At 46.8% G+C, this 15604-nt stretch overlaps 1 protein-coding gene across 6 annotated transcripts in view; it reads left to right on the top strand.

Annotated features, from left to right (window-relative positions):
* Positions 1–15604, top strand: part of ENPP2 (ectonucleotide pyrophosphatase/phosphodiesterase 2) — a 201861-nt gene that overhangs the window by 176781 nt on the left and 9476 nt on the right. For all 6 annotated transcript variants that reach the window (XM_068237970.1, XM_068237969.1, XM_068237968.1 and 3 more), the window contains 3 exons: positions 6683–6760; positions 9471–9603; positions 10744–10897. In XM_068237970.1, the coding sequence (XP_068094071.1) occupies positions 6683–6760; positions 9471–9603; positions 10744–10897 (365 nt within the window). The remainder of the gene's footprint in view (positions 1–6682; positions 6761–9470; positions 9604–10743; positions 10898–15604) is intronic.

Below are 15604 nucleotides of genomic sequence, written 5' to 3'. Positions count from 1 at the left end.
ATCCAAACCCACCAGCTCGTATGCCCTGGCAAACCTGATTTATCCATTCACACCGATCGATGTGGATGAACAAATCATTGCCAGAGTTCTTTTTTGATACAAAGTGTTTGCCAAAGCATATGAATCCCCAACACCACTCCTCGGCCCATATGCCTCGGCAAACGTATCTTTTTGACTGCGGAGGAGAAATCTCGTCCTGCAGCGCTGCATGCACCGACTTGTGTGTAAGCTGACAGACGCGCAATGTTCTGTCAGGATGCACCATCAGTACTGCAGCTGGTTAGTCGTTCGCTCGGTCCACCTGGAAGGTTATTGGATGGAAAAAGAGAAAAAAAAAATACAAAAAAAACCAAAAAAACAAGCAAGCAGCAAAGCAATTACTTCATTAACATTAATAACCTTTGAACTTTTTTAATAAAAAACTTAACATTGCAAACCAAACATTAACTTCTTTGCTTACCTGTTTTTTGTTTTTTTTTAACTTACCTCCCGAGGACAAACCTCTCCTCCCCCATGGAACAATGTGCGAAGTGCAAATCGCACAGAGTTGTGGTGAAATACATTACACAATTTGTCCCAAATGAAAGGAGAGGTTTCTGGCAGCCCTGTGTATTAGGGTCTCTGGAAACCCGATGTTTGGTTTCACACTGCATATTGACATATCCGGTGGGTCGAGCCCGCCGCACCGTATCGTCCAAAACAGACCTTCAGGCAATACCACAAGAGTAGCATTCGGCCTAGTAATGAACTGCGTCGCCATAGACTAACATGACTTCCGGGCCGATCGATATTGCCACAGAAGCCACGCAGTAACGTAGGCATGCACTAGCATTAAGTCAAGCACTTCCGGCGTAGGGGGGGACCGCAAAGTGTGACTTTTGCTAGGCATTTTGCCCCAACGCATCGCAGCAGTGTGAAATAGCACTGAGAGACCCTTGTGTGCCTACCGCTGTGTGTGGAGTTCCCTACTCTCTAATAGTTTACCTGCTCGTGGTACCTCTCAAAACACTCCCCTAGGCATAGGCCAGGCTGGTCAGGACAGGTGGGACAATAAACAGTGGTGTCACGCCTTATTCCAGCCCTGCTGCAGACACGACAGCGTTTTCTTCGGATTCGTTGACCTGGGGTAGTCGGAATTGGATAGGCGTAATGCCTTCCATGCAGCCGGCTAGTTGCATCTTGGGGTTGGGCCACGGCACCTCCTGGATACAGGAGTTCCATCACGATCTGTTTATTAAATTGAATAAACGATCCAGTTCTCCCAGCCTTACTGTAGAGAACAAAGCTGTTGTAAATTGCCAATTGAATGAGGTAAAAAGACACTTTTTTATACCAGCGTCTTGTTTTTCGGGCAACTAAATAGGGCGCTAACCTCTGGTCATTGAAGTCCACCCCTCCCATGTTAGTATTGTACTCGTGGACGACAAGGGGTTTTTCAATGACCTCAGTTCGCCGTTGAATTTCAACTGTCGTGTCTGCGTGAATGGTGGACAGGAAGTAAACCTCCCTCTTGTCCTTCCATTTCACCGCGAGCAGGTCGTCAGCACACAAGGCGGCCCTCTGCCCCCGTTGAAGTCTGGTGGTAATGAGGCGTTGGGGGAAGCCCCGGCGACTAGGCCGCACGGTGCCACAGCATCGGATTTTTTCTATTTTTAAGTGCTGAAAGAGGGCCACACTTGTGTAATAATTGTCCACAAAAAGATGGTGTCACCCTTGTTCCAGAAGGGGTACCAAGTCCCACACAACCTTTCCACTGCTCCCCAGGTAGTCAGGGCATCCGACCGGCTCCAATTTTGAGTCTTTTCCCTCATAGACCCTAAAATAAGATGTATAGCCTGTGGCCCTTTCACAGAGCTTATACAGTTTCACCCCATACCGGGCGCGCTTGTTTGGGATGTACTGTTTGATGCGAAGGCGCCCGGTAAAGCGTATGAGGGACTCGTCTACGCAGATGTCCTGGTCAGGGGTATAAGCATCTGCAAATCTGGATGACAGGTGGTCTATGAGGGGTCGAATTTTGTGGAGCCGGTCAAAAGCAGGGTGGTCACTTCGATGACAGGTTTCGTTGTCATTGAAGTGCAGGAAGCGCAGGATGTTCTCAAATCGTGTCCTGGACATGGCAGCAGAGTACAGGGGAACATGATGTGCTGGGTCCGTAGACCAATAAGACCGCAACACATTCTGCTTTACTAGTCCCGTGTGAAGGAGAAGGCCCAAAAAAAGGAACTTTTCCGGATTGGCGGTTATATATTGTGTGGCCTTACGGTTGGTCTCTGCCACAATTAAGTCCAAGAGATCCTGGGTGAAGAACAGATAGAAAAAGTCTAGGGCCGATCCTAGATTATCTGTCTCCACCTGGACTCCAGACTGGGCGGTGAAAGGGGGAAGTACAGGTGCGGCGGAATCGGGATTGCCAATTTGGGTTTGCCAGCACCTCTGGTAAATTAGGGGTAGTACGGGCCCGTCTTCTTGGTGGCTGCGACTGGGATCTTACTGCACGTGCCACCGAACCAGTTTCAACTTCCATGCTCGCCACTTCACCAGGGTCTACGGAAGTACTGGTGCTAGGTCCAGGAGATGTTGTGCTGCTGGTGCCTGCCCCACCATGAAATCTCAGACCAGCACGAACACCACTCTGCTGCCCTTGAGGCTGATCCTGCGCCACCTGCGGTCCAACAACATGGGGTGTGGTACGCCTGGCTTTAGCCGGGACCTCAACCTCGTCATCACTATCGGTCAGTGAGCCACTGCTCAATTCAGGTTCAAACTCTGACCCGGAAGATTCGTCGAATGAGGCGTCCCAATCGTCCTCATCCGACTGGGCCATGTACCTGAGAACCTCATCATCGGAATACCCCTTTCTTGCCATGGTGGGCTGCTAAATTTAGGGGGTATTCCTCTGAGACTACCCAGAAAAAAAGAGCACCTACCTAGCAAAAGGGAGTATTTGAGAGGTAGAAAGCTGTGCTCACTGAGTTTTGATAAAAAAATAAATCAAAACTGAGGTTTACAGTGCCACAGCTATTGTACGGTGTTTTTTGCAGTGATCAGAAAAAAAATTCTGTCACTGCGGTGGGGCGGGCTGAACGCAAGTGCAGGCGAACGATCAGGCCTGATCGGGCAAACACTGCGGTTTTTTTTGTGGATCCTAGTGACCCTAATAGATCTGACTGCGATCAGTAATGATCACTTACAGATACTATATAGTACCAATGTTGATTAGCGACAGTGATGACGCTAATTAGTGACTGTGGTGTAGTGGGCTGAGCACTAACTGACACTTACAAAGGGGCCTAGCTAACTGGCTTAACTGCTAACACTAGTGATACTAAAAAAGTGACAGTTTTCACTGATCACTGTTTTTAGATCACTAGGATAGTGACAGGGGGGTGGTGGTGAGTGGGGAATCAGAGGCAATCAGAAACAATCACAGGACAATCAAAGGCAATCGCAGGCCAATCACAGGGCACTCAATTCACGGGACAATCAAACCCAATCACGGGACAATCAAAGCCAATCACAGGCCAATCAAACCAATCACGGCACAATCAAAGCCAATCACGGCACAATCAAAGCCAATCACAGGCCGATCACGGGACAAAGCCGATCACGGGACAATCAAAGCCAATCACAGGCCAATCACAGGCCAATCAAAGCCAATCAAAGCCAATCACAGGACAATCACGGGACAATCAAATACAATTACAGCACAATGAAATTGAATGTCAGCACAATGAAATTGAATGTCAGCACAATCAAATGCAATTACAGCACAATCAACTACAATGCACTGGGAAGGTGATTGGGGGGGGGGGGGGGGGGGGTCTGAGGGCGATCAGAGGGTGTGGGGGGTTGACTAGGTTTCCGCACGGGGCAGACTGGGTCCTGATCTGGTGGGTGGCAGACACGGGGTGACGATAGGAGATCAGTGAGGGATTACAGTGGAGAATATATGTAAACAATGCACTGGGGAGGTTATCAGCAGGGGGGGGGGGCTGAGGGCAATCTGAGGGTCTGGGTGGGTGATCAGGTGCCCCCAAGGGACAGTTTAGGGTCTGCTCTGATGGGTGGTGGTGACAAGGGGTGATAGGCAGGTGATAGACAGGTGATCAGTGGGTAAGGCAGCTGTATACAAACGTATACAGTATACAGGGGGGTCGTCTGGGGGGGATCTGAGGGTAGGGGGGGTGATCAGGGGACCCTAGGGGCCAGTTAGGGACCTAACCTAGGGGATAGCGTCCCTAGATAGTGACAGGGAGTGATTGATGGGTTTTTGTAGAGGGGGGGTGGGTGCAAACTTTGTTGTGCTGGGGTGAGCAGGGGGGGTTCTGAGGGCTGGGGTGGGCGATCGGGGGGCCTGTGTGGGTGAATATGTGTTTTTTTTTACTTATCCTAACGGCTGCCGTCCTCTCTGATGGTCGCACGACGAGTGACCATCAGCGGAGGAGGCAGCCAGTATAATACACTTTGTTACAATAACAAAGTGTATTATACACTCTGATTGGCCAGATCGCGCACGTTTGAAACCCGCCGGCGCTGCTGATTGGCCGGCGGGTTTCCGAGTAGGGTGGGCGGAGCCTATTGCCGGCGGCGATCGCGTCATTGTTGACGCGATCGCCGCACAGCCACCGCTGATGCCGCCGCCGCCGATGGGCGTATTGCGGTCGTTTGGGCCCAGCCCTTGCCGCCGCCCATCGGCTTAAGGCGGTCGGCAAGTGGTTAAAGAGAATCTGTACTCTAATATTCTTACAATAAAAAGCATACCATTCTATTCATTATTTTCTCCTGTGCCCCTCTGTGCTGTTTCTGCCACTCTCTGCTGCAATCCTGGCTTGTAATTAACAGTTTTAGGCAGTGTTTACAAACCAACTAACCAGCTTCTAATAGGCTCAGCTAAGCATAGTGTATGAGTCATTCAGAGTATGCAGGGGGCCTGCAGAGGGTGTGTATCGCTTCTACCAATCACAAGCAGCCCTGCACATTCCACACAATCAAGCTTTAGCCCGACAAACAGGACAGAGGAAAGATACATTGATTTATTACAGAGACAGTGCAATTAGGAAAGGCTGCAGTAAGCCAGAGCAGATTAGAACAGGCATAGGAACTTATAGGATAGAAGAACTAAGGCTGAAAAATTTGTTACAGAGTCTCTTTAAGCTGATCTCTCAATAGAACAGATACAGGTAGACACCGACTTATGAACACCTGCTGATACGAACGGTCTGAAAATGTAAAATGTTATTCCGTGAAAACATTATTTTGTAGTTTTCAAGAAGGGTCGGGGGGGGGGTCGGGGTGGACACTGAAGGCACAGGGGGCATAGAGGAAGTACAGGGGACAGACCGAGATGGCGCATTGTTTCGACATATGGACAGATTCAGGCTAAGAACAGTCCCTATGTCCATTACGCGGGGACTACCTTGTAGTCTGGCACGTGCTACTCTGGCCTCTTCTTCAGATCTCAGGGAGAGGGGGACTGTGACTGTACTGTGTTAAAGGATACCTGAACTGACATGTGACATGATGAGATAGACATGTGTATGTACAGTGCCTAGCACACAAATAACTATGCTGTGTTCCTTTTTTTTTCTTTCTCTGCCTGAAAGCGTTAAATATCAGGTATGTAAGTGGCTGACTCAGTCCTGACTCAGACAGGAAGTGACTACAGTGTGACTCTCACTGATAAGAAATTCCAACAATAAAACGCTTTCCTAGCAGAAAATGGCTTCTGAGAGCAAGAAAGATAAAAAGGGGAAAATCTTATCAGTGAGGGTCACACTATAGTCACTTCCTGTCTGAGTCAGGACTGAGTCAGCCACTTACATACCTGATATTTAACTCTTTCAGGCAGGGAAAGGAACACAGCATAGTTATGTGTGCTAGGCACTGTACATACCCATGTCTAACTCATCGTGTCACATGTCACTTCTGGTATCCTTTAAAGGACATTGACATAACAGCCTATGAACTCAGAGTAGTTGCTTACCATATATCACCATGGATAAGTTGACTTAACAATTTTGGGGGGTAAATTTGTGCATTTGGCTTTTCTGTGGGTGATATATTTGAGGGGCCCACTATGCAGAGCATGTGTTGGGGGCATACTTGTGATCATACCTACCGGTCCTCACTCAAGCTCTGACGTACGCATCTCACCGACAACTTTGTACTCTCTTGTATAGCTCCAGGTATACTGTGGTCACATGACAGTGAGCCTGGAGCTCTCATGTCAAGTACAAAGCTGCTGGGGGGACACGTGAGCTGAAGCCAAGGACAGGTAGCTGTGATCTTTCAGCATGCTCCAAACACACACACTGCATGGGGCGGCTATGGCTACATAGTTGGAGGTCGGCCTATCGGTGAATTGCTACATTTGCTTTAGGCCATAAGTGAGGGGTTGGGCTTATGCGCGGATCAGCATCTCTGCATCCATAAACGTCACTGCAAATCTGGCATTATGAAAATTGTGTTCCATCTTCTAATGGCTTTCTTTTCAGTAGTTAAGACAGGCCCTTATTCAATTTACTTTTTTTTTTTTCTTCTGTATAAAATAACTTTCCAGCACTTTGCAACTGAAAAAGTAGGTGGCAGACTAATGTTCATTTTCCGCAGAGTAAAATGCATGTTTCCAAGCTATAACACTTTTTTTTTTCTTTTTTCTTCTTTTCTTCACTTTTTTCAGAACTGAGTTCATCTGCAGAAGCCAGATATGATGCATTCCTAATCACAAACGTGATTCCCATTTATCCAGCATTTAAAAGTGAGTCTTAATATTTTATAAAGTGTACCACAAGCAGGGGCGTAACTAAGCCCCACCGGGCCCCCCTGCAGAATTTCAGAGCGAGCCCCCCCCTCGGGGCCCGCTCGTGGCCGGTTTTTGGGTGCTGGAGGGGTGGCAGCATGAGGGGAAAGCCTTGCCCACAGTCGGCGGGGAGAGGGGAAGTTCACCCCTCTCCCTCACCTCGGGGCTCTCCCCTCTGCGCTCTCCTCCAGCTAGTGAACCTGTGTGGGCAGCGAGCAGCAGCGGCGGCAGGATACATACCTTCTTCCTTGCGTTATGGAACGCAAGGAAGAAGGTATGTATCCTGCTGCTGCTCGCTGCCCACACAGGTTCACTAGCTGGAGGGGAGCGCAGAGGGGAGAGCCCCGAGGTGAGGGAGAGGGGGGAACTTCCCCTCTCCCCGCCGACTGTGGGCAAGGCTTTCCCCTCATGCTGCCACCCCTCCAGCCCCCAAAAAACGGCCCCGAGCGGGCCCCAGGGGGGGGACGGGCCCCCCCGCGGGCGCAGGCGCTGCAGGGCCTATTGTTACGCCCCTGACTACAAGATAGATGTGTCATGCTATCTAAAGTAGGCCGGCAAAAATGTTCCAATGCCTAATACATTTGTTATACTGAAAAAATACATTGGCTTCAATTCATCAAGCATTACCGCATTCGGTAATGCTAAAAACAGCTGACTTAAGGGAGCACTTTAGAAAATGTTAATTCATCAAAGCTGTTACCGAATGAGAAGCTGAAATGACACAGCAATGAGATAAATTACCGACATGTGCTCAACAAATGTTAATTCATCAAGGTTCCCACATTCGCTAACACATTCGGTGTTTATCTCCAGCTCTCCCCTGTCCTTACAGGCTTCGAAAGCCTTCTGTGTGAATGTTTTCATGATTAGCAGGAGCAGGCAGCCAATAGAAACAGCCCCTGTTCTCCTGAAAGTGCCGCTGATAGGTCACACAGGCTTCTCCACACAAGCTTTCAGACCCCCCAAGCAGTGAGCAGAGAGAACGGGTCAAAATATATCCCCAGATTCTCTTCGGTGGTGTAACCCTTTCAGGCCCTGTTTGATAATGCAAAGATGCTGGTGGTGAAATCACCAAGCATGGCATTTGTAATGTCTCCAGGAAGTTCATCTACGTTGTGGCAAATAAATAAAATGTTAAGAAAGACTGATGGACAGATTCAGAGCTGCAGAGGCAGTACAAGTAACAGTAACTATAACACGTTTACATGTAAAGGGATGTCTGGATGCCTTCTATTGTTATCAGCTTGTAACAACACAGAGACATTCCAAGCTGCTCTGCACCACTCTGCTGTTATCGAACAGCCTTTGATGAATTGAAGCCTAGTAGTTCGGTAACTTAACGAACCTCTACCGCACATGGGAAAATATTGATGAATTAGCACAGTGAAGTGTAAAATACCGAATGCGGTATTTTAAGGACTGGGGTTTTGTTATCGAACACCCTTTGATGAATTGAAGCCATTGTGTTAAAAAAAGCCACATTTCACAGTTTATAGACAGTCATAATAAAGTGTTTCTTTGCTGTAAAAATAAATCCCAGTTCTTATTACAGTATATTCTGGCGTATAAGACTACTTGTTAGCCCTTGAAAATCTTCTGCAAAGTCAGGGGTCGTCTTATACGCCGGGTGGCATTGATGCCGGGTGATACGCCCTATCCTGTTACCGACTCTCAGATCTCACTACTGAGGACTGTAGTGAAGCGGCGCAGGCGCACATTTGCAAGATCTTAGAGGCAAAGAAGGGGATAAATAGGATACAAGGGCGGGACAGGAGGGTGAAAGGGGCGTGGTTTATGGACACAGTGCGATCTTCCATACCGCACTGATAAACAGGGAGACAAGGAGAGCTGACCAATCCACTTAGGGAGAGTTGACCAATCCAACCAGTCTATACTGTTATATACTGGGTACCACATACAGTACAGCACCCTTATCTGTTCATACATAGCACCAGTATATGGGGTTTTTAATTTTTATTTGGTGTGCGTTGGAAGAGGGGTAGTGTTATACGGCGAGTATATCCCAAATTCGATAATTTAACTGGAAAAGTTGGGGGGTCGTCTTATACGCCCAATCATCTTATACGCTGTTTTTCAACCTTACACTTATACATAAGTTAAGGGCGTGTCTGCACTCTCCATATATGCTTCTGCCCAGGGCTGTAGCTCAGCACAACTTTTTGCGCTTCACTTAAGCACCAGGCAGTCTGATCATGGACCCTTTGGAGTTCCCAGGGCCACCCTGAGACTTCGGGGCAGGAGGTAGGCTTGGGTTGGGCATCGCAGAAGGAGGTTTCAATTGAAAGTAAGGTCAGGTTATGCAAGAGCAAAATTTCGGTAAAAATTAGATATTTTATCAACAGAATTAACTAGAGCACAATAATAGAATAGCTGTAATTCACTGATATCCTACTTGCGGCTATCTCCGGCGCCCCAAATTACTGCAGCACCCTTTTTCTATGTACGCTGCTTTGCATTACATCTATTGGCTAATGGATATTGCTGTCCTTGAAAGGGATCGGCAAAACAAACAGGCAAGAATAATATCTAGCGAGTCCATGACTGCAACCTCCATTCATGCGTATTTTTTGCTCAGGGGTTTAGAGGCTGTGTAAAAGGGAACATAATGCAATCCAATTTTCAGTCAGTTTGTTTTACTGTTTATCAGAAATCTGGAATTATTTCCAAAGAGTCCTGGTGAAACGCTACGCACTGGAGAAGAATGGAGTGAACATCATTACTGGGCCCATCTTCGACTACGACTATGATGGTTTATATGACACTCCAGATAAAATAAAACAGTAAGTGGCTGATTGACTCTTATGTTGTATGAGGATTAAGCTCCTTATTTTGTGGTGGTGTCATGTAAAAGTGAATGCACTTTTTTGAAGGGGAGGTCATAGTGATGTGTGTCTGTCCTTTTATCACCATCAGAAGTCAGATGAGAGAAGCTGAATTTGCTGCTGGAGGAAATGGACAATAAGCAGTACTAGTGGGAAATTTGAACATCCAATTATTTAAAGAGAATCTGTGCTGCAAAAAAAAGTTCCCCTGGGGGGTACTCACCTCAGTAGGGGGAAGCTTCTGGACCCTATTGAGGCTTCCCCCGTCCTCCTGTGTCCCACGGCGGTCTCGCTGCAGTCCCCGGAACGCACTACCAACAATTTGTCGTGCTGTGCAATATTTACCTTCCCTGGCTCCAGCGGGGGCGCTGTTGCTCTTCCCACGGAGATAGGCGAAAATAGCCAATCTGCGTCGGGTCCGCTCTACTGCGCAGGTGACTTGCGCCTGCGCAGTAGAGCGGCCCCAACAGAGATTGGCAATTTTTGCCTATCTCCATGCAGAGAGCGGATACTGCACCTGCACTGGAGCCACGGGGGTAAATATTTACATCGCCGCCGCTCCGGGAGGACAAGGGAAGCCTCAATAGGATCCCCCACTCGAGGCGAGTACCACCCAGGGGAACTTTTTTTGTTACAGATTTTCTTTAAAGTAAACCTGATGACTCATTTTAGGTTTGATACATACTGTAGAGCGAAGGCTCTGAATACCATAGAGCCTTCCTGGTCCTTGGTCAGTCCCATCATTCCAGCATTGTGCCCAGTTTGTTATCCGTCCTGCTAGGTCGTCGGTATTCTTTGGTAGCCATCGGAACTACCCATGTTCAGATTTCTCATGGGAAAGGGGGTATCAGCTACTGATTGGGATGAAGTTCAGTTCTTGGTTAAGGTTTCTCTTTAAGCCTCTATGGGAGGGCATGGATACATACCAATCTATAGCTATAAGAAGGGTATTTGATGCTTGAAGCCAGGATATTTAACGGTAATGTGTATCCTGAATGGTTTACTGCATTCTACTTTGTCACTCTTAATGGTGCTACTTGTAGTTTTGGGGATGAAGTCTTTCCGCCTTTTATTTTTTTGTCTCCCCTCCCCTTTCAGCTTTGTAGATGGAACAATACCAGTCCCAACGCACTATTACTGCATCATCACCAGCTGTACGGATTACAAGCAGTCTGTGGACAACTGTGACGGAGCTTTATCTGTAATGTCTTTCATTATTCCACATCGGCCTGATAATGATGAAAGCTGCAATGTAAGTCGTTATTTTTTATTAATTGTTTTCTGTTTCTGAGAAGCATTGCTGAGGCTGTAGTGAGGGACTTTGTAAATGTTCCAGACTAAAACTTGTCGTTCAGCTCTAAGCAGACAGTGTGTTAATGGTCTGTCTTGCCATATGATTTGTAATTCTGCCTATCCAGTCTTATGAACCAGCTAGCTTTATATAGCTAGATTTGTTGTTGATACTAAATACAAAGAATTTAGGACATGCAGGGAAGCGTGCAGTGGTGTAGAGGCTATATGAATATTTGTCAGTGGAGTATATATACAAGCCACTGGCCAAAGCCAAATAAGCTTTCCCTTAGCTGATCCCTGGCTCACCCACTGAAATGTGCTACTAATCATACCATTTCTCAAAACAATCCTACATGTTTCACCTTCAAATTGAGGGCTTTGTCAGGGGTAAAAATTAAATACAAATCGTTCGGGTGCATACTGCCCAACAAATACAATAATTGCATGTAAATCGCAAAACACAGAATTTCAGTCATGGTCAGCCTACGCTGCTGCACACTTTCCACCCTCTTCGTATTTGGTATCAAACACAAGGGTAGACATTTGTTAAATGTATTTATTAGGAGTTCCTCCTCATAAGGTCATTAACCTGCCCAAATTGGACTGCGATCAATAATGCAATATACTTGGATTATTGATTTTTTTAGCCCTTTTTTGGGGGGAAGGGAGGGGGCTGCTATGTCACCCCCAGTATAAACGGTCACTGATTGTAAACTAGCTGCATGGTGTGCTGATCCCTGTTGGGGAAATGTACTTGTAAAATCATCCATTCTGTGAACTGTCCAGCCCTCTCCATTGCCTGTCCTTCCTCGGACAGATTGTTGCCACCATATCAGCACACACTGAGTACAACCATGTTCTAATGGGGGCATGGTCAGGTGTGTCGCTGCAGATGGACTTCCGTAGGATAGAGTCTTATTACAGCCCAACTTGACAAGGCTCTCTGCAGCCTCTTCCATACAATAAACACTGCAGAACAACTCAGCCTTCCTTTAGTAATAGACAGAGAAGAGGACTTTAAAGGGCCAGTAAAGCTGGGAAAGTTACTCTGCAGTTTTAGGAGTAGGCTGCAAATTGTCCGAAGAACTGTTTTTATTGAATAAAAGCAAGAAGTGTCACCCTTTCAAGCAAGAGCAAGTAAAGCAGTATGGGGCGATGAAAGACACAATCTGGTCGCCATTTCCAAATCGCCCTCTTCCTGAGCAGAAAACTGCATTCTTTTTGCATTAACATTTAATACTGCAATGCCTGTTTTAGCAGAAATTATAGATTAACCAGCCTGTTTGATTCCTGAATGTGTTGGAAGCTATTGCATGGCAAAGATGCAGCTTTATTTGCTTTGTACATTGCAATTGCGGTTTTGGAGATTATATAGATGCTCTTGTATTGGTATTAAGGATTTGTTTAGAATTTTAGAAGACACACCCACCCACACACACCACGCACACCGCACACACACACCACACACACTCACACTCACACACACAGTCACACACACCTCACACACACACATACACACACACACACACACACACACACACACACACACACCTCACACACACACCTCACACACACACTCACACACACACATACACCACACATACACACACACACACACACACACACCTCACACACACACACCACACACACACATACACACACACACACCACACATACACACACACACACACACCTCACACACACACACACACACACACACACACACACACCTCACACACACACCTCACACACACACTCACACACACACCACACACACACACCATACACACACACACATACACACACACACACCACACATACACACACACACACACACCTCACACACACACACACACACACACACACACACACACACACACACACAGACACCACACACACACAGACACCACACACACACAGACACCACACACACACAGACACCACACACACACAGACACCACACACACACAGACACCACACACACACAGACACCACACACACACAGACACCACACACACACAGACACCACACACACACAGACACCACACACACACACACACACCTCACACACACACCTCACACACACACACACCTCACACACACACACACACACACCTCACACACACCACCCACATATATTTTCCTTGGCTAAAACAATTGGTCCTTGAAAATGTAAAGTAGGCCTGAACTCTTGCACAGCACAAAACGAAAATTCTTTATTCCACATATAGTTGTTGAAGAAATGCACTGCTCTGTGTTCAGGCAGATTAACCCTCTTAGCGGTAACCCCGAGCTGGGCTCGGAGCCGCAGAGGATATCTCAGCCCCTGGTAGGGCGATTTGCCTCATTTAAAATGCTGTACGCGCAGCTAGCACTTTGCTAGACGCGTGTCCAGCTTTATCGCCCCCCCCCCCCCCCCGCCAGAGCCCTGCGCTGCCCGGACCAATGACTTCCAGGCAGCGCTATGGGCTGGATCGGAGGCGGCTGACGTCAGGACGTCGGCTGACGTCCATGACGGCACTCCGATCGTCGCCATGGCGACAGGAAAAGCCAAACAGGGGAACGCTTTATGTACGCATTCCCGTTTGCTATTGATGCCAGTGACTATTGCACTAGAGGGACACATGCGCCCTCTAGTGTTTCATGTAGCTCCCACTCTGGTAGCTTTACATGAAACAAAAAATTTTTTTTTTTTTTAAGTATTTCTCCCTATTTGGCAGAATTAAAGAACCGCCAGGAAGGTTAATGTCTAATTCGTTCCTATAAACAGCTGAGAATAGACTGCAGGAGAGCTCCACCAAGGCAACTCTCCATACTGTAAACATTGAGGCTTAACTCTTCCAGTGCCTTCTGCAAAAGTGAAACCAAGTAAAATTTCAGGGGGGTTTTTAGGAATTCTATAAATTGTATTGAAGTTTTTTTTTTTTTATCATAATGGCTATTCTGCTGTGGCTAATCTTTTAGAGCATAGAGGAAGTTCTGAGTTTAGATCCACTTTGTGTGTACAGGTGTCTCCTGTCATCTCTGTAGCCTACTGTAGCAATTCCCCTGTCTGTATTGCAGAGGCGTAGCTAGGCCTTTCAGCGCCCAGGGAAAAAGACAGTTTTTTGGGCCCCCCTCTGGACAAATTGGGCATGGCCACGCATCAGAATGTGTGGGTGGTCATGGGTGGAGCCATATGTACAAATGTTGTTTACATAGCCAGATGTGCCCCACTTTAGATATCGAGATGTGCCTCCCTTCCCCTCATTTAGATAGCCAGATGTACCCCCAATAGTTAGCCAGATGTGCCCCCCTTGTTCTGCTGCTAACACTCCTGTACTCCTGCCGAGGACGGGAGAGAAGCAGGGGCACTCCGGGCAGCCAGCGAGCTGCCTCTCACTCACTTGGGGGTGCGGTGGCCATGCTCTGCGCCCCCTTACAGTGCTGCGCCTGTGGAAACTTCTAAGGAATTTTTTGCCAGGTGGTGCTGCTGCTGCTCATGTATCTGACATCCTCCACCAATAAATGCTGCTCATCTACAAGCTATACAACGTGTCTGTCCATCAAGTGTTCCACATTGCTGCCTGGAACGGTCTGAGAAAATCCTTTGGGTATCAGATTTTGCAAGTGTGTGTTCATAGCTTTTACTGTCTGTCCTACAGATCGGGCCATAAGCTTTAGAGGGGTATTTGTTAATATATTCTATGCAAACACAACTAATATTGCATGGCCATAGAAACAGACCACTAATGACTGCATACATACTAAAAGACCACTATTACCTCTTACAAGCATTGCTTTTTGTGCTTTGTGTCTTCTTGCTTTTGGCCTGTTTTGTGTATTCCTTTCATTTTGTATGTCCTTCATTATATGTTGTCCTGAATTTGTGTCCTTTCATGTTGTTTTTTTTTTTTGAGAATCCCACTCATTGAAACGTGCTTATTATGAAATCTTGTGGGATAGTCATTGCCCTGACATTTTTAGTCTGGAGGTTGGGTGTCTGTGCTACAGACCTGGCTGCCATGTCTTTACTCCAGCACAACATTGTAGTCAGACTCCACCATTGTGATTGTCTATCGTAGTGGATATGATGGAAGCAATAGAAAGATGGCAGAGGACCTGCTGTAGATGGATCTAACACATCCAAACACCAAATTCCACCTAGAACTGAGTTTTATGTAAAAAGCCAATATATGAACTTGGTATATTAAATTATTTCATTTTGATTTTAGTTTTGTGCCCCATCACCCAACCAGCTTCATGCCCTATCAGACCTCCAGCCTCACATCCTATATCCTACCTTCCACTTCCTGCCCCCATCATGCCTTGTGATTAGCAGACCTCATCAGCCTATAGTGGGGCTCTGTAGCCAGCTGGACCAGGTTAGCCTTTACAGTGGCAATTTTGTATTTATAAAACAAGTTGGCCTTAGTAGGTTTCCAACTTTTATCTCACTTGTGAATTCAATTTACGACTATATGAAATAAAAGTTGCTAAAGCTGTTAAAGTGTTCAAGGTTTCTCAAAAACAAACTCAAAGTATGAAAGTACGTAAAGGTCTAGTGTAGTATAAGGCTTTGCAAATCTCACACCATGACGCATTTTCTGACCTAACTAGTGGCACTAAAATTTTTAGTGCCAATCTGTTTCTGCGCAAGCCACAAGTCGACATGTAGTATATTAGC

Source organism: Hyperolius riggenbachi, chromosome 5 (assembly GCF_040937935.1).
Source record: "Hyperolius riggenbachi isolate aHypRig1 chromosome 5, aHypRig1.pri, whole genome shotgun sequence".
NCBI lineage: Eukaryota > Metazoa > Chordata > Amphibia > Anura > Hyperoliidae > Hyperolius > Hyperolius riggenbachi.
The sequence above is the reverse complement of the archived record's forward strand: the minus strand, read 5'-3'. Positions and strand labels throughout refer to the sequence as shown.